Below are 19954 nucleotides of genomic sequence, written 5' to 3' on the forward strand. Positions count from 1 at the left end.
TTGAAGTGGCGGTGAGGTATTGAAAAATATTGAGAAGGTCTTGAAAATGTCTTAAAAAGGTATTAAAATTAACTTCACAATTCCTGTATATACCCTGTAGAATTTTCAGGTACTTTGTACTTTTAGAAGTATTTATTTTTCTGACAACTTTTTACTTTTACTCAATACATTTTTTACGCAAACATCGGTACTTTCTACTCCTTACATTTCCCCAAAAGGCTTGTTACTTCTTTTTTTTTTATCAGGGTTTCCGCAGCAAAATAAAATTACAGCTCGACTCGAGCTGAGTCTTCATCGTTCCTCCTCAGCGGGGTCGGGGTCGTCATATCACGCCGCAGGGTCGTCTCGCTCTCTTTTTTCTCATTTGTACAATGCAAATGCCTACCATTGACTATAGCGAAGTACTTTAGGATACACCTTGTGTCTGGCAGGTAAACTTAATGTTTGTTCAAACAATGACATTGATGAAATGGATTCCAGATACATTATCGTGTGGTTATTAACTTTGCAGTGAATCGTGCAATAGAAATACTATTTCTATTATTACTATTATTATACTAATACTATACTATTAAATTTCAGAGCCTGTACTTTTTTACTTTTACTTGAGTAGATATTTGGATCAGTACTTTCACTTTTACCAAAGTCATTTTTTACACGGGTACTTTTACTTTCACTCAAGTACAGAATCTGGGTACTTTTTCCATCTCTGAAAGACAGTAATGTGGTTATTTAGATCGCTGCGGTGTTAATGACATTTTCTGGGCTGTTTAAATTGAGAAAATGAAAATGAGAACATATCTGGTGTAATACAGCAAATGATCCACTGATAACAACTAAATGAGTTCATTCAACTCTCAGACAGTTATATTATTTTGTGTGGTAAGCACCAGGCTTCAATTTCTGGATTTAATTCCGAAGCAAAAACCCCTTCTTCAGCGAGTTCCCTCTCTAAACTTCTTCTCCATCTGTCCCACCGCTCAGGGAGTCCACAGAGTCAGAGCGCTCGTCCCTGTAAGACGCCCTGTGCTCTGCGCTCCAGCTGCGCCAACTGCACCAGCCAGGCCATGGAGTGCATGTGGTGCGGCAGCGCTCAGCGATGCGTCGACTCCTCGGCCTACGTCATCTCCTTCCCCTACGGACAGTGTCTGGAGTGGCAGACCCAGGACTGCTCTGGTGAGACCTCCTCATGTTTTCTCCTCCCAAGTTCATGTGACAGATGGAAGCGCTGAGTGTTTCCTCGTTATAGTTAACGATTTAAATGGTTGATTTTTTTTTTATGTGCTTGTTATGGAGTATTTTTTCATGCCACTTGTACTGAAGTGACAAGTGACTTTACTTTTTGCAGTAAGCAGTGAAGAAATTGTGTATGCATGGCATTTATTGAATCACCTTAAAGGGATAGTTCAACATTTTGGCAAATTGTCCCATTGCCATAATCCCTATAGAGTAGGTTCACTATCACCAAGCTATTTTTAGAACGGCGGAGCAGAGCTGTGAGCTGCTCAGAGCTACGCTACGGAGGCTCATGGGATTTCTTGGTTTCCCTCATCAAACTCATCAAATACACAATCCAACAACTCCAAAACTCTCTAGTGGACAAGTTGTGACCTGCACATTCACCACGCTATGAGATAATAACAGAATGTTACGAGACAGAGTTGTTTTCATTTTTTTTGTTTAAATTCAGAAACTGCTTGCCAAAAAACTGCGACAGGAACTCGCATCAGCGGTTTTGCATGAATTTACCTCTAAAACAACTCTGTCTGGTCATGTTCTGTTATTATCTCATAGCGTGGTGAATGTGCAGCTCACAACTTGTCCACCAGAGCGTTTTGGAGTTGTTGGATTGCGTATTTGATGAGTTTAATGAGGGAAACCAAGAAATCCCATGAGCCTCCGTAGCGTAGCTCTGAGCAGCTCACGGCTCTGCTCCGCCGTTCTAAAAATAGCTTGCACTGACAATTAAAGGTAACAAACCTACTCCTAAAACTATAGGGATTATGGCAATGGGCAAATTTGCCAAAATGTTGAACTATCCCTTTAAGCTTGAAAAAGACGTAATTATAGGAGCAAACACAAAGCCTGCATTTCAAAAGAATCCCTTCAAAATACACGTGTCTGGCAGCAGGGACACAGATAATTAGACAGCTGAATGAATGGGTGCGAAGTGCCCTGTTAATACCTTTCATGATGCAGATGTGTGTGAACATGGAGTCATTATAGACTCCTATTGATCCCTTCCTTATCAGCAGTCTGCTCTACACCTCTGTTTCTGCACCTCTCTCTCACACACACACACACAGTCCAGCAGTGAGGCGTTGCCACCTCTCCTGTAGCTCCGGGGTAGAAAATCGATCATCTACAATGACACACGACTGACTCCATATGAAGTCTGCACCGCTGTCTTTTAACATCCCTCTCATATTAACACCTCCCTGGGGGCGGGGAAGACTTTTCACTTTCATACTGCTTCTATGTGTGTGTGTGTGTGTGTGTGTGTGTGGTTCTTTGTGAAATCTGGGATGTTTGTGTAGTACATTAGATGTGAGAGCAAGGAGGCTCATGACGATGTGTGACGAGTGTTTGTTGGCATGAAAGGATTTCCAGCCCGGGTAGTTTCCTGTCTAAATAACATTTCTGTAGTGGCTGCAGTCAGTCATTACCTGTGTTTTCATCCGTAACTGTTTATTTGACAGCAGGATTACCCAAAAAACTACTGAACCGATGTGGACTGAATCACTTTGGTGCAGGTTGGGGCTCGGGTCCAGGAAGAACCCATTAACTTTAGGGGCGGATCCGAATCATTTCCTTTGAATCAGTCTTTTTTTTTCTCTCTCTCTCAAGTCTGGCACATGTTGTTTAACAGTCAGTGGCCTCGGTGACGGTCTGTCTGTGCTCTGGGAGGATCCAGTCTTTCCTCTGTGTTTCCAGATTTGTTCAAATTTATGAGGGGAAAAAAGTAGTTAATTTTTTTTTTGTTGGCAAAAGTAAAATCCACAAAGTTTGCAACTTTAAAACCAGAGGCAGAAACACAAGAAGTTCTTGTTTGGCCTTTGGGCAAACACAAAACTACATCCAAAAGAAACAAAGCAACTTCAACCAAATCAAAATCAATTTTGCATCTTTTTGAATTCACAAAACTCTTCATTTTAATTTAGTGTGGCCTCAGATACAAACCCTCAAACCACAAACATCCTCCACTGAAAATAAATATTTTTTTTATATTTGCTGTTGCGCATGTAAATGGATTGAAAGGTATATTAAACATCCAATTTTTCTATTTGATTGAGTTCGGGAAAGGCATAATAAATTATTTTATATTAGATACAGCCCAGACACAATACAACCAGACATCATTGCAGCATGAATGAAACAACCTGTTGTGAGGAGGTGCTGCTTGGTTTCTATAATTAGAAATTTCAGTGATTCGAATGAATTTGAAAATGTTCAAGAAAGCTCAAACATGTTTTATTTTGCAGTTCAACAAGTTTTTGCAAGAAGAAAAACAACAACTTCGAAACTGTTAAGTGTAAAACTTTTTATTAGTGTTTTCTGTTTTTTGTTAAACAAATAGTCCATGTGTCAAAGTCAAAGTGTTCTTGTTTCTGGTGTTAAGGAAACGGGTTCAAAAAGTTTGAGATTTTTTTTTTCTTTTTCGCCTTGTTACTGGTGATTATTATTCCTTACTGATGCCAACAGTCCTGACTACAGACAGCTCTTCAGCCTGCTGTTAGCAAGCCGAGATTGTTTTCCCTTCCTTCGTTTTTACTTTCACTTCTCACATAATGGCACTTTTTTTTTTTTTCCCCTCCCGTCCTCGTTTTTCTCTTATTATTATTCGTATTTGTTTGGTGACAGCAGGTATGTAGGAGGTGTTTGTTCTGCTGCTGTTTACCTTTGTTGTTCAGTGCATGGCATATAACGTGAAATATATGACATTTACAGTCGGTCACTCTTGTCCAATAGCTTTTCATTCCTTCATTTCTTATGGATTAATCACATCTTGTTTTGGAGAGCAGGCAGCTGAAGGATTTGTGACCTCTACTTTCACAAACAAAAACTGTATAGCTTGTCTGAGGATCTAATTTGAAGTGGGTTGTTTCTTTATCAGATCAATTTGGCCCAAGGCTCCGTGTATCATTCCCATTTTTCATGTCGGCTGGGGGCTAACTACACACTCCTCAACACAACCTCTTGAAATAATTGGCTTCAGCGTCGCCCCAGAAGTCAAATTTGCGAGTTTTGAGAGCTCCTTCAAAAGGAAGCTCATTTTCAGTCCCAGCCTTATTGTGCCGTTTTATGTTTTACTCTCACAAAATGGACTTTCTTTTGCTTAAGTGACAACTTTGAGCTTCACACTACAGTTTTTTTATTTATTTATTTTTTATTATTATTATTATTTCCTCTTGTCTTTAACCTCTCTGCCTCCAGCATCTGGTCCCTAAAGCTCCTGTACCTGCTACTCTCTGTCAGTGATGTTGGCTGTAAATTAGTTTGTACAGTTTGTACAACTTCTCCCTTTCTACTATAGATGTTGGCAGCTCAACATCACTCGTCTCTGTAGTGCGTATAAGTAAGGTCAGCGTTTATATCTGGTGTATTTCAGCAGGAGCGACGTTTACCCTGCAGCTATCGTGTTGTTCTGGTGCTCGTTGTTATTCAGTAGATGTGGAGGTGCAGAAACTAAGACCCAGCGTCTGCAAACAACTGTTAACTGGTGATGAGGGAGAAGAGTTGTAGTGATGTATCTGCAATCTGGAGCTCTGAGGCAGCACGAGACTCACAGCTGCTACAGCGCAGTTCTGCTGCTAGTGCTGGTTCTGGTACTGGTTCTGGTACCCACTTTGGTAATGATACTAGTTTTGGTACCAGTTCTGGTGTTACTTCTGGTACCGGGTTTGGTACTGGTTCTGGTACTGGTACCGGTTCTGGTACCGGTTCTGGTACCGGTTTTGGTGTTAGTTCTGGTTCTGCTGCTAGTGCTGGTTCTGGTACCCACTTTGGTAAAGGTACTGGTTTTGGTACCAGTTCTGGTGTTACTTCTGGTACCGGGTTTGGTACTGGTACTAGTTCTGGTACCGGTTCTGGTACTGGTTCTGGTACTGGTTCTGGTACTGGTTCTGGTACCCACTTTGGTAATGGTACTGGTTTTGGTAACAGTTCTGGTGTTACTTCTGGTACCAGGTTTAGCACCAGTACCGGTTCTGGCACTGGTTCTGGTACCGGTTCTGGTACCGGTTTTGGTGTTAGTTCTGGTTCTGCTGCTAGTGCTGGTTCTGGTACCCACTTTGGTAAAGGTACTGGTTTTGGTACCAGTTCTGGTGTTACTTCTGGTACCGGGTTTGGTACTGGTTCTGGTACTGGTACCGGTTCTGGTACCGGTTCTGGTACCGGTTTTGGTGTTAGTTCTGGTTCTGCTGCTAGTGCTGGTTCTGGTACCCACTTTGGTAAAGGTACTGGTTTTGGTACCAGTTCTGGTGTTACTTCTGGTACCGGGTTTGGTACTGGTACTAGTTCTGGTACCGGTTCTGGTACTGGTTCTGGTACTGGTTCTGGTACCCACTTTGGTAATGGTACTGGTTTTGGTAACAGTTCTGGTGTTACTTCTGGTACCAGGTTTAGCACCAGTACCGGTTCTGGCACTGGTTCTGGTGTTAGTTCTGGTACGGGTTCTGGTGTCAGTTTGGGTACTAGTTGTGGTACTGAATTTAGTACCAGTACCGGTTCTGGTGTTAGTTCTGGTACCAGGTTCTGGTACGGGTTCTGGTTCTGGTGTCGGTTTGGGTACTAGTTGTGGTACCAGTTCCGATTCTGGTGCTAGTTATGGTACCGGTACTAGTGCTGGTTCTGCTGCAAGGTACTGGTTCTGGTACCATGTTCTGGTACTTGTTCTGGTACCAGTTCTGGTGTTAGTTCTGGTACCGGGTTTGGTACCGGTTCTGGTACGGGTTATGGTTCTACGTAGTTCTGGTGTCGGTTTGGGCACTAGTTCTGGTACCGATTCTGGTTCTGGTACCGGTACTGGTTCCGGTTCTGGTGCTAGTTCTGGTACCGGTACTAGTGCTGGTTCTACTGCAGGGTACTGGTTCTGCTACAACTGGTGTTGGTCCTGGTGCTGGTTCTAGTTCTGCTACTTCCTGTGTTGGTGCCGCTGAGTGGTACTAATACTAATACTAATACTAATACTAGTCCAGTTAGAAGTTATACTGGTCCTGGTGCTGGTGGAGTTTCCACTGGAGAAGAGACTGGTTCTGGTTCTGGTTCTGGCACTAGTGCAGCTAAGACTGGTAAAGGTCCTGGTCCTGGTTCTGGACTTGGTGGATCAGCCAAACGAGTTTCTCACCATCTAAACTATAGCTTTAGGTACAGTTGTCTCTTTTTAACTTTATAGTAATTCTATTTTTGATATCAGTGATGTAAATTTCTATCTCTATGTTTTAGCTTTAGTCTCTTTTATTGTTTGTGTTGTGTGTCTGTTGTTGTGTTATGTCTTGTCTCTTATGTTTTGCTATGGACCCGGAGTCCGAAATAAAGATATATACTATATAAACTGTTGGTACCTGCAACAATTGGGACCAGGACCAATTAAGAGTCTGTCTCTCCAAAATAATTCAAGACTGTGGTCGTACTCGAACCTTGAGCTGCACTACAACCAGTTTGTTGTAATGCACAAACCAAAGTAACAACTAATGAATCAATATCAAATATCAGCAGCAACTGAGCAGCAGAGACTCTGTGGCTTTGCCAACAAAGGAGCGTTTGGTTTGGTAGCTTCATATTGTTGTAGCTGATGCTAATTACCAGCTGAAGCACTGACTCACGACATGCGGTGCAGAGCCGATCCCACGCTGCTGCAGCTCAGACAGGAAACACCAGCTCCCACAGTGCAAACACACACACACACACACACACACACACACACACACACACACACACACACACACACACACACACACACACACACACACACACACACACACACACACACACACACACACACACACACACACACAAACACACACACACACACACACACACACACACACACACACACACACACACACACACACACACTGCTGCTGCTGCTGCCTTCCTCCACATGTATCTGTCCAAAGGAATATCTCTGCACTCCACACATTTGGACAGTGACATTTTTTTTTTGTTGACACTCGGTACAATAGTAGCTGTTGACGCTCTGCCAAACCTACATGCTCGAGTTCTGAGTGTGGTGTTTGCTGCACAAAGACAATAACACAGGTGCTACAGCAGAACAGTAAATAAGTACATTGGTTTTTAGGTAAATGTATAGTACAAATGTTATATAGCTAGTATGTAGTTCTCATTCTGGAGAAGAACATACTGTAGCTTGTCTGTGTTTGATTGATCAATAAACATAATGTAATGGTTACTTAAATTAATTTATGTCTGTTTGTGTAGTCTGATCTGAAAGGATGCATCATATTTTATAAACTTGTCTATGCTTTGTATGTAGTAACTACAGATGGAGATTACATGAAGTGATGTAAAAATTACTTTATTTTTTTTAACTTTATTATTATTTCTTATTGAACTCTATTAAGATGGAAAGAAAAAGAAGAAAGATGTCGATAAACTCCAAGTTAAATATCTTAGTGTTGTACCTAGTTGAGTAAATGGACTTAGTGTCATCCCACTAGTGGGAATCTAATTGTTTCGGCGTATTGAGACAAATGAGAATATGCACAGGCTTTCGGCGTATTATCCTGAAATTAGGATGTACTGTATTTATATGAGGGTTAAACATCAGTCATTAAAACCCTCCACAAACATCCTCCTCCAAAATAAAAGTCAGCACAAACTGCAGCATTCAAACACCTTCCTGCCCCGCCACAGCACAAAGATGGGATTATATACAGGTGTATTGGATTAGACTCAGACATAGAGAGTGAGACACACACACAGACACACACACATAGAGTGAGTATAGATGATGGTCATGTTGTTTTAGTTGATATTGGTTTTGCTGCAGAGAAATAGCCTTATTTTCTCTGAGGCAATCTTCACAAGATGTGTGTGTGTGTGTGTGTGTGTGTGTGTCCCACATGATATGTGCTGTTTTGTAGCTTCACATGCTAGCACAGTAGAAGGGAAGGCAGCTTATGGCTCCTGCACTTGATGTATTATGTATGTGGGGGTTTACAGATCTGTATGCTACTGGCTTCAGCGATGCTAACTGTCAACCACTGTAGGAGCAAATGGATTACACAAGATGAAGCCGGATGATACGAGCCGTCCAGGGACACCACATATCAAACCTGGTTAGATGAACTGAATGTGGCACCGACGACGATTGTGCTGAGGACATTTTTGAGAAGATGAAAATTCCTTCTGCAGGAACAAACCGTTTTTTTTTTTCTTCTTCTTCTTTCTTCTATGCTGCTACAGTGGTTGCTAAAGTTCCTTGAAACATTTGTCATGTGTTGTGTTTAGTTATCCTCCAGGTTATTTCTGTCAGTGACGACAGCTGATGGACTGATTTCAGCAGAGCCATATTTGGTAAAGGCACAAACACAAAGTAGAGTAGAAACATATGTGTAAAAGGCATCAAGGCTCTCAGTGAGGAGAGGATGGCTGCTGATGATTTGTGGCTCGGTCTGTCCTCTTGGATTTGACCTAATTATTACATTTATGTTTTTTTCTATTCATTCTCATATACATGAAGTAGGTAGAAGTTAATCAATATATTTTTGAGACTTCCTTGACTTTATTATTTTGGCAACAGGTTGCCAACAGGTCAAAGAGCCTCTCCTCTGATTGGTTGACTGTTTTCCAATATAGAAGAGTTGAGTAAAACCAAACCAAACCCTACAACATTGGATGTTGGGCAAGAGTGGTAACTGCTGTGTTGTGGCATCACAAAGTCACAGAAGTCCTATCAACTGGTTTTAAGGCACAGTTTCTGAATACAGGCTGTGTGTACTTCACTTCGGACTGAGGCTTTAATACTTTGACGGTATTAATATTGAACCTAAACCTTATCCATAATCAACAAAGACGTGGACATCTCAGTTTATCCATAATGGGACCTTTAAAGTATTCTCTTAATTAGTGGTGCAGTTTTGCAGCTTCTCTGCAGTGTTGCTCACAGAACAGAAATGTTTATTGATAAGCTTGTTGTAAAGCTATTATTCTATTCTACTGCTATCTGCTATTTTTCAGATATAAATACACCATATATGATGAAGTTCAAAAACTTAACCTAGTATTGACCTTTCTGCTGCTCCATCCTCACACTTGTTCAGACACATTGCACCAACACCACAGCTGTTACTGAGAAAAAATAATGTAATTCATGGGTAATCTTTACAGTCAACAAATCATATGAACAGACCAATTATGTTCCAGTTTCAAGAAAATAGTTGTTCGATTAAGACATTGTTGTCAGCAAGGCAACATTTATCTGTTGAATTTCCACTTTCCACTGAATCGAGCATCGTTCTCTGTCATGCATGTGTTAAATTAGCCAGCCCTAACTCATAATTTAATTGCAGTGAAATGCAATAAATGGAAATTAAATTACAGTTATGCCTCTTTGCTCACCTCCTGTCGTGAGCACAGGAAAGTGTTTACACAGAGCTGTGTATGTACACAGAGTGAAAGTCAGAGTAATCATCCCGTTTTAAAAAGAAATTACAGGAACACAAGCATCTGAGCAGCTTAAAGTTGGTAAATCATTGTCATTATTTTTTTTATCTCGACGAATATTCACACAGGAGGAAAAATAGCCAGAAGTCATCAGTTTCATCTCTGGAGCGCGGTTAGAACATGTGTTCGGTTTTCGGGCATAAAATATGTTCTTAATTCTCCTGGGAAATGTAGACTGCATCCAAAAGGACAGTTACTCTTTGAATAGCCTGGAGCTAATGGTACAAGGTGCTACAGACTTCAACTAAAGCCTGTAAAACCCTCAGGGCACATGCTTCATGCACCTGTTTCCATTTGTCTCCCTCTCATCCTCATCTAGCCCAAGTCCACTCGGCTACATCAGACAACAACCTCCTAATTCTTTCCATGTGGAGCTCAATTGAAGCCAGATAATTGGAAATGCTGCTAAAAATAGAAAAGAAAAAGACCAGTAAGACAGAGAGACCATGTCAGGTAAATGATATTTGCACAAACCACAGTTATGTAAGTGAACATCTAAGGACTTCATGTTTTCAGCCCATGCAGGGATTTGTTTTTTGCTTCCGTCTCTCACTCCTGTTCATGTGCTTTTACCTCCTCGGGGCCTATTTCATCATATTTGTGGCGTGGAGGCTGGAGCTTGAATTATTCAATCCATTCGCTCTTACAGATTTTGACATGTTTCTCAAATGAATTGCAGTCAAGAGCAGCAAATGCCCCTTGCAATGCGTGTTCAGGGAGGCAGCCTGTGTGCGGAGATTAAAATCTGCAGCAGGATATATTTCATAAGTGAGAGGTGTGAGTGTTATGTCGCTCTCTGTGGCGTGAGCGCTCTCATCTTCCTCACATCAGCCCCATAACGGTGATAAAAGTGCGACCACGTGAGAGAGCCCTCTACAGCCCTGCAGAGACGAGACAACAAACTTCGGTTGGAATGTGATTCTGTAGCTTTTAGCGTTTTCTGTGGTGAAATAAGTTCCCAGTTGTTTTGAAGTAATTGCTTTGCAAAGCCAGACCACATCTCCAGAGCTCAGTGTTTATGAGATTTAAGTAATGATCATAATATAAGCTCCTTTCTCTTGAAATTGATTTAAAAAAAAAAAACTAGAAAGTACATATTTCACAGGGGGCTAGGGACCCATTAAGGAACAAGCACGGGCCCACCCACAGCCCCAGGCAGCAAAGGCACAGGACCCACGGTTAAGTGCAGGGGTTGAGAATCAAAATTGGTAAGATTCGATAAATTTTGCAGGAGAAGAAGTAAATAAAGCATGTTTAAAAAAAAAAAAAAAATCAATCGCAGTGGAACTAGCTGGACAAAAATGCACTCATTCATACATATAACAGAATAGGAATTATTGTGCAATACTAGTGTTGTAGTCAAGACCACCTAACCCGAGACCCAGTCAAGACCGAGACCACAGCGTATCAAAACCGAGTCAAGACCAAGACTTTGAGGGGGTCGAGGGTCGAGATCAAGTCCAAGACCGAGACCATTTTCAAAACCATTACTGTATTCAGTGCCAGTACTCATAATAATCATGTGGCTTGATATTAACATTATTCCTAAGATAAAAAGAAAAAGGTAATTTTATATAAAACCTATACCATATTTAATTGAAACACAGTTTGCATTGAGAATAACACAGCAGCACAGAACCTGCTGACGTCTCCTCCCACTGTTGACACTGTTGCCACCAAGTTTTCCAGGTGGTTACACAAGCTGATTAATTATCTTAAAGTTATTGAATAACATCACATAGACCAAAGTGAGCGAGTGACAGAGAGAGACATTTGTGGTTTTAAAAAAAAGTGTCAAGCTCGAGACAAGACCAAGTAAAAACGTAATCCATTCCGAGACAAGTCCAAGACTTTGAAAATGTGGTCTCAAGAACTGGTCTTGAGTACCAAAACACGACAATATACAGTGGACGACAAACATAGTTGAGCTATAAAATATCCAAAGTTTAATCTAAATTATTTTTGGGGGCATTTTTTCATTGTCCAAGAATAGAAAATAGATTTAGTAAGTTGGAACTGCCTCTTCTGTCATCATCCCATTGATGTCGGTGACAAATTAAAGGGACATGCTGCCAGAACAGCTTCACTGCTCCAGGTTTTTCCATTAAGACGTCGTCCCTCGTTGTCTGTATTTAGATATTTTATATAACGCACGCGGAATGCATCGATTTTGTTAAGAAGTTGATGAGGAATGCAGCTGTTTCACATCAGGTGTGGGAAGGGCTCACGTTGATATGAAGGGAGGTAAAGTGTCAAGCGAGTTCCCGCTGAGCGTTACTCGATCATTATGAGTGAAGCTAAACTGTGGGCTGGCACTGTGAGTTTAATAAACCTGACCTGGAGGGACACAAATTAGCCGTCGCTAAACGGCCGCAAATTGGATCCATTAAATCAAAGTGAAGCAAATACGTCAGTTCCATTAAAATGTGAAGGTTTGGTGGAAGGAAAAGCGTGGGAGTTACAAGGAGCAGCGACCAATTTTCCTCCATTCAAAATCATATTTTAAAATGATAAATAGGACTGGTGTACTGTATTTATTGGATATTAAAGGCTGCTCTTGGGTATGTAAATATGTGCTTTTCTAGCAAAGGAATCCCTACTGTGTGGTGGATTAGGGATATTCTGTTGAACTGCCTCTCTTTGAACTCGTGAGTGACTATAGTGGAGATCCAGTGAGTTGTTAGGGAAAAATAAAAAAGGGAGAGGGGAGGAAGTAAGAGGGGCGGTGAGAGTGAAAACCAGAGGGAGGAACGCGGTGAGAGAAGATGAAGAAAAAAAAAAGTGAAAGAGTCCCATCCTTTGTGATTTTATTTATGCCTAAAGTGTTTTAAAGTAATCCAGAAAAAAATCTAATTAAATCAAAATGGCAGGAAATGAACGGAGGGAGGGGAGGGAGACGGGGAAGGGGAAGGTAGAGGAGGGGGGGGATAATGGTGAAGAAAGCAGCACTGAGCGAGAGCAAGAGGGGAAGACGGCTTAGTGAATAGAAATAGAAAATAAGATGCAGGAGAGGAGGATAAAAAATGTGGCAGAGAGGAGATAAAGAGTGAATCTGAGAAGGGGAGAGCAGAAGTTTGTAATTATAAAGAGGGAGGGAGAACAAATGAATCAGCATTGCTGCAGTTGAATAATGCAACGGAGGAGCTTGCAAACACATTCACAGCAGAAGAGAAGGGGGGTGATGGTGGTGGTGTTTGGGGGGGGGGGGGGGTTGTATTTCAAGCAGAGCTAGTAGCTACTGTAGCAGGCAGAGAGAGAGAGAGATCCAGGTTCAGCTACAACATCTGTGGCTTATGGAAATGGCTCCTGTTCAAAAGAGATGCAAACTTGTGGTGAAAATGCTAATTCGACTTGATGCTGCATTTGAATCATCATCTCGCCAGGCTATAAGAAACAACACCAAGGATCGCTTCCCTCAACCTTTTTGGGCTTTTTTTTTACGGAGCCTTACCTTACCTTTCTATGCGAGCGCGTGTTCTTACCACCCTCGCTTTGTAGCCTGAAATTTATTATGACGATTTGATGTCGAGAGCAAGCAAAGCCAAGACTGAGGGGTTCCAAAAAAACTAACAAAATAAACAAAAAAGCAAGTTGTATACTGTAGTTTAACTTCTCAGGGAAAACACTTGATTTTTTATTCCTGTCACCTGTCGACTCCGAACAAAAGGCAGCTTCAGTATGGAGATTCTAGTTTTCCTTTACAAGCACTGAATGCCACGCCACGCTAAAAAAAAGTGTCATTTTTAATTTGCACCAGTAAAACGTTTTTGAATGTCACGTCCACTTTATGAATACAAATGCTTTTTCCTCCAGAGCTGGGGAAGGAAAGTCAATTTCTTTATAGATGTTGGGGGTCAGAGAGAATGTGAAAACAGAAGAAGCAAAGTACATTAGAGGAGGCAGATTACATCGTTAAAGGTTTTTATTGTGTTTACACTTCAGTTGAGGCTGTTGGGATTAACCACATAGCAGTGTGAAGGACAGGATGTGGTCAGATTTATTATTTAAACGGTGTGTGTGTGGACATTTTCCATAAGAACACCACAAACCAACATGCTCCACAGAGAAATGTAAGGAAATAACAAACTAGATGTAGATGTAGATGTCTTGTATCTTCTTCTTAATGATCAACACAGGAACAGTGTAAGATTTGGGATGTAATGATTCTTTTTAATTCAATTCGATTTCACGACTTGTGGTTTGCCAAATATTCAACCAGTGTGACTGTGGAATAAATACCTGGATACTGGACAGTCGAAGACAATGAGAAGGGAGCAGTAGTTCAAAAGCTCCCAGGTGTGTTGAATATATTCTGATATTCACAACTGTAAAAAACAAATTATTAATAACACTATAGCAAGAGACACACAGGAGCAACTTTTCTACTTATTTATATATATGCATGTCATCAATATGCTACCATTAGTGCAGCATTTTTAAACCATCTGCAAAATGTTCACATAATACAGCTGTCAGTATCTGTACAACTGAGAAACCCCCTGTGTGGGGTGAGATGAGATTGAAATAACGTACTGTGGAGCAGTGTGCACCTTGTCTCTCATGTTACTCACTTAGTTTCATATTAAGACGGGTGAGTCAGAGCCAGTACCGTCGAGGACTCATGGGTCAGACATTTGGCCGCCTATGGCTGGTTTAATGTACGTGTTTTTGTCAATAAAAGTTTAAATAAACAAACAAACAAAAAAAGCATCCATTTAACGTTTGCCGTGCTTATCTCCAATGTGCAATTTCCTAGTATCGATTTAATAGATTTTTTTTACTATTTTAAACGATTTTAGATCGATCTATGTCGCCGGGAAGGCCAATTTGCCGAGCACACATTATCAATATTTAATCCAGTTTATCACAAAAATATGACCTTGTCAGATGGAAAACTGTCATAAACTGTGAAACAGTGACTTGCCCTGTGTTTGTAGGTGTGTGTGTGTATAAACATGTGTGTTGTGCTTGACACAGGTTGATTTATAAATGTGTTGTTGCGAGCAGCTTCTTACCGCTGAGCCATTTTCTGGTCTGACAGGGGAATAAAGAGGCCGTTTCATGCTGCTGTGAACAATTATCAAAGATAGAAAATGTCTCACAACTCGTTTTATACTCGAGCGTAACGACACAAGTTTCTATTTCCATGTGTGAGCGAAACAAGAAACCAAACACATTTGTCTAACTTGTTCTTTTTCTTTTCTTTCTTTCTTTTTTTCACCCTCCAGCCCAGAACTGTTCAGGTCTGCGGACGTGTGCCGACTGTCTGGAGCGAGCCGAGTGCGGCTGGTGCGGCGACCCCAGTAACACCGGTAAAGGCGTTTGCATGGAGGGTTCGTACCGGGGGCCGCTGAAGCCGGCACACCCCAGGACCGGGTCCAGAGACCAGAACAGGCTGAGGGACCGGGACATGCTGCTGGACCAGAGTCTGTGCACGTCGGACAGAGGCTACAACTGGGCCTTCATCCAGTGTCCGGGTGAGAAAGTGACCCCGCTGGACCGGGTCAAGGCTCAGAACACATCTACATGCTGATATCAGTCAGGTTAAAGGGATAGTTCAACGTTTTGGCAAATTCTCCTATTGCCATAATCCCTATAGTCTTAGGGGTTAGTAGGTTCATTACCTTTAATTGTCGGTGCAAGTTGTTTTTAGAACGGCGGAGCAGAGCCGCGAGCTGCTCAGCTAACGCAACGGAGGCGTACAGTACTTTTACCTTTCCCTCATCAAACTCATCAAATACACAATCCATCAACTCCAAAACGCTCTCGTGCAGGGTTCCTACGCAAGTATGGAAAGTATGGAACAGTATGGAATTTGATTTTATACATTTCCAGGTCTTTAAAAGTATGGAAAATAGAAACTATTGTATGGAAATATAATTATTCTATTTATCTTATCTTATCTTGGTTTGGTCTTATCTGAAGTTATTTGGATTAATTATTTTGTATGCGCTATTGTAACTATAGCTACAATCTCCTGGAAATTATTTGGTTGCATAATGGCATACCCATTCAGAATAATGAAAACAAATGATAAATTGTATGCTTTTTTTTATATATTATGCACGTCTACAGGTATTTACTTAAATATCACAAATTATTTGATTTTCTTTTACCGAGAAGTCTGGAAATTCGGGTCTGGAAAAAGTATGGAATTTGGAAATTTCAAATGTGTAGGAACCCTGCTCGTGGGCAAGTTGTGACCTGTACATTCACCATGCTATGAAAAATTACAGTAATGTAACATTACAAGAAGGATTTTTTTTTTAGGCAAATGCAGCTGGAACTACATTCCAGACACGGCTGCTGGGCGGAGGGATTTTAAAAGTGCAAGTTAGTTCAAAGTAGAGAAGAGATTGCCCCTGCACAGCACAGATAAAACTCCACATTGGTGCAGGTGGTATCAGGAACAAAAACCATGGAAAAAGAAAAGAAGGTTCCAGGTGCTGTTTTTAACAATAAATTAATTGAATGTACCCCATTGTGTGCGGTGGAACCTTCTTTTCTTTTTCCTTAGTTCAAAGTATTTGCTTCATGTGTCGTAACATAATCACACATGATTATACATGATTATCTCATAGCGTGGTGAATGTGCAGGTCACAACTTGTCCACCAGAGCGTTTCGGAGTTGTTGGATTATTTATTTGATGAGTTTGATGAGGGACAGGGCACCTGTACCGTTCACCTACATTGTATGCACTGAGCAGCTAAAATGTTGCACTATCCCTTTAGTGTCAAAAAACTCAGTTGTTATGAAACCAACACCACGAATTTCAGAATCATGATGAACTTGAGTCAACACCTTTTTTTTAATTGGTTTCAAATATAACTTATCATTATAACCTCTGTGAAGTTATTAGGGCCGCTATATGAGACTGACTGTATTTAATGTGTGTGTGTGTGTGTGTGTGTGTGTGTGTGTGTGTGTGTGTGTGTGTGTGTGTGTGTGTGTGTGTGTGTGTGTGTGTGTGTGTGTGTGTGTGTGTGATTTCCTCTCAGCTTGTCAGTGTAATGGTCACAGCAGGTGTGTGAACGGCAGCGTGTGTGAGCGCTGTGGGAACCTGACAGCGGGGACGCACTGCCAGAGCTGCATGCCCGGTTACTATGGCGACCCCATCAACGGAGGGAAATGCAACGGTGAGTACAAGAAGGGGTCAGGGGGGGAGTAGGGGGGGGGTCCAGCCTTTTGTTCATTTTCCATGAAAATGTTGAACAATTAATTTAATTTTTTTCTGAAAACTGTCACTTTAAGACTTGAATGAATGGGAAAAAAAAAAAAAAAAAAACTCCACTACAGATGCATGCAACTAAAAAACTATGGATGTTTCTACTGTGTCCTGTCTCTGTCTACACCCCATCCCTTCATAAACATCACTAACTACATGACAGGTGCATCAGCAGCAGCCTGAAACGTTGTAATGGACACAAACAACCTGATGGGGGCAGCGTTTAAAAGCCGTGAGTCCGAGCTTGAGCTTTGATTTCCAACAGAGCCTGTGTAGTGTAGTGGTGGCCGGCAGAAAACAGGAAGTTAAAACAAAAAAATAATAAAAGGAAGTACAAGTCCAAGTACAGTGTGGAGAGAAGACACTGTGGGAAGGAGCTGTGTTGTAATTTCTCATGCATCATAGCAGCAGAGAGGTTAGAGTCGGTGCTGATGCAGGAAAACACTCACACACACACACATGTTCAGACGTGATGTGTATCCATATTTTCCTGCTTTGGAGTCGACTAGTCAGCAGTTTTTTTTTTTTTTCCACGTTTTGTTTTGCTTCATATGGATATAATCACAACAAGAACAAGTCCCAGAGCTGAAATTGTTAACAGCAGATTATACGTGCGAGTCGGATGATAGAAAGCAGAAGCAGCAGCAGCAGCAGCAGCATGAGAACGAGGATGGGAGGAGGGGGTTTGAAGGCTCAGGGGGGCTCGGTCGGTTTGGGACGGTGTGTGTGATACATACAGGCCTCGATGGCAGAAACACATCAGAGTGTAATAAATGAGTGAGCGACTGCTGGACTACGAGAGAGGGAGGGAGGGAGAGAGGGAGAGAAGGAGGTGCAGCAGCAGCAGCAGCAGCATCAGTCTCGCTGTGACAGATGTGCGTTTTGGCTTGACGGCAGCGTGACATTAAATCGCTCTTAATCATTTTCTTATTTCCTGAGTTGACTGGTGTCTGCGTCCCTGGCGGCTTCTCGCAGCGAGTGGGGCGCTGATAGATGCACGCCGCCGCCGCCGCTCGTCGCTCGTCGCCTCCGCACAGGACAGACTCTGATGCACTCTCTCCTCTTCTTCAGCTTTCTTTGCATTTTCTCTCCTCTCTGCTCTACATCCTGCCACTTTGTGTATTTGTGTGTTTGTATTTTTTTTCTTCTTATCCCTCTCTTTAACATCCTCCTTGTCACATTTCCCCGCTGCTTCTCTGCCCACGTTCCATTCTTCACACCTCTTTTATGCTTCCTTTGCTTTTATGGCTTTTTCACTTTACCTATCCCTCTCTCTCTTTCATCTATTGTCATCTCTTCCTTCTTCCTCTCATCCCATCTTCTCTCATCCTCTTACCTACTATTCATTCCTCTTCATTCATTTGCTATACATTTCTCACTCTCTCACCTCCAACCCTTTCCTTCCCCTCTCTTTTCCTTCTCTGTTCCCTTTTCTCTTTTCTAGGGCTGGGACGATATGCTTTTCTCCCGATTCGATTCTTCTACGATTTTTTGGATGGCGATTTGATTTAAATTGCGATTCTACGATATTGCCGGTTCTCTCGATTTTTAGTCTGCATTTTTAACATTTGTCTGCACACAAATACAGTAGGAGCCTATAAATAATAAAAAATATACTCAATTATAAAGTGAACTTAAACCCTTTTCAAAACCTGTACTCTAACAAATGCACATTGCACAATAATTAAAAAAATTCAAAAAAAAAAATAATTCAAAAAAATCGATTTTTGAAAAAAAAATCGATCAAAAAAGATAGCGTGATATGTATGTGAATCGATTTTTTTCCCCACCCCTATTCTTTTCCTTTGTATTCTTGCTCTTTCCTTCGTTCTTGTCCATAAATCTCATTTATTTTTCTTTCTTCTTCTTTTCTCGTCTGTTTGATTAAGCTCCCTGTCCTTGACTTCTTCTCTCTTCTCGTTTTTCTCCCCTTCCTCTCCTCTCCTCTCTTCTCCCCAGTAATGCGCTGGTTAAACTGGATTTGTAGGCAGACGTGTGTCACCGGTCTCCTCCTCCTTGCGTCCGCCCGTCCACCTCCATCCTCCTTCTATCCATTTACCTTCACCTCCTCTCGGTTATCCCTTCATTTTCCCCTCTCTTACTTCCTCTGTCATCCTCCCTCACAGTTCACTCTGTCTGACTCTGTCTTAAACCCTCCCTCCTCTGTTCATCCATCCATCCATCCATCCGTCCATTCATCCTTTTTTTTTCTTTTTTTTTAATCTCCACCTCTCTCTATTTCTCTTTATAGAAAAGGAGCCGTAGATTTACCTTGGGCTAAACGGCTGGGAGGCGATGATGTGTAGCTGATTAGGCCGCTGAATGATAGAGAGACAGCGTTGTTGCTGCTACCAGTGAGAGGAGAAGGCCTTGGTTCATAGGGTTGTAAAGAAGATGGAGGGGTGAGAGAGTGAGAGGGAGAGAGAGAGAGAGAGAGAGAGAGAGAGGGTGGGGAGGAGACAGAGAGACAGAGACAAAGACAGGCAGACAGAACAGAAGAGATAAAATCATGTGGTGAGATATACAAGGTTAATATCAGTGGAAAAGGACAGTTGCTCCTGGATGGAGAGACAACGATGGAGGAGGAGGAGATGGAGGGATGGTTGGATGGAGAGGAAGAGATGGAGGACAGGCAGAGGAGAGGGGAGTCTGTCCGTCCCCACGTCCCTGTGACAGATGATTAACTAACCTTGTCAAATCTGGATGATGTGTGTGTGTCTCTCTGTGTGTATGTGTGTGCGTGGCATTAGTGTCCCTTTTCTCTGACTGTACCATTAACCTTGTCCTGCATACATACGAAATCAAACGCACCCACACCAAACCAGAGAGCTGCAGCTGACAACATGATGGATGTGTGTTTGGACTCTCAGGCCCTCGGAGGAGAGGACGTGTTTCAGAGTCTTGACAGAAAAGCTGCATGTTTTTATGCTCATCCTGGGAGCTTTTGTTCTGCTGCTTTTTTTTCCTTTTTTTTTTACAGCAGCACCGACGTTTTCTAAACATTTTCCTCTTAAATTGTGTAGGAATTCCTCCCATCTAGC

At 41.8% G+C, this 19954-nt stretch overlaps 1 protein-coding gene across 1 annotated transcript in view; it reads left to right on the forward strand.

The window, feature by feature from the left end:
• Window positions 1-19954, forward strand: part of atrnl1a (attractin-like 1a) — a gene marked incomplete at its 5' end in the record, with an annotated part of 302603 nt that overhangs the window by 95774 nt on the left and 186875 nt on the right. The window contains 3 exons of the mRNA XM_083988807.1: window positions 985-1176; window positions 14916-15164; window positions 16687-16824. Coding sequence (XP_083844933.1) covers window positions 985-1176; window positions 14916-15164; window positions 16687-16824 — 579 coding nt within the window. The remainder of the gene's footprint in view (window positions 1-984; window positions 1177-14915; window positions 15165-16686; window positions 16825-19954) is intronic.

The sequence above is a fragment of the Trachurus trachurus genome, assembly GCF_905171665.1.
Source record: "Trachurus trachurus genome assembly, chromosome: 15".
In the NCBI taxonomy this organism is placed as follows: Eukaryota; Metazoa; Chordata; class Actinopteri; order Carangiformes; family Carangidae; genus Trachurus; species Trachurus trachurus.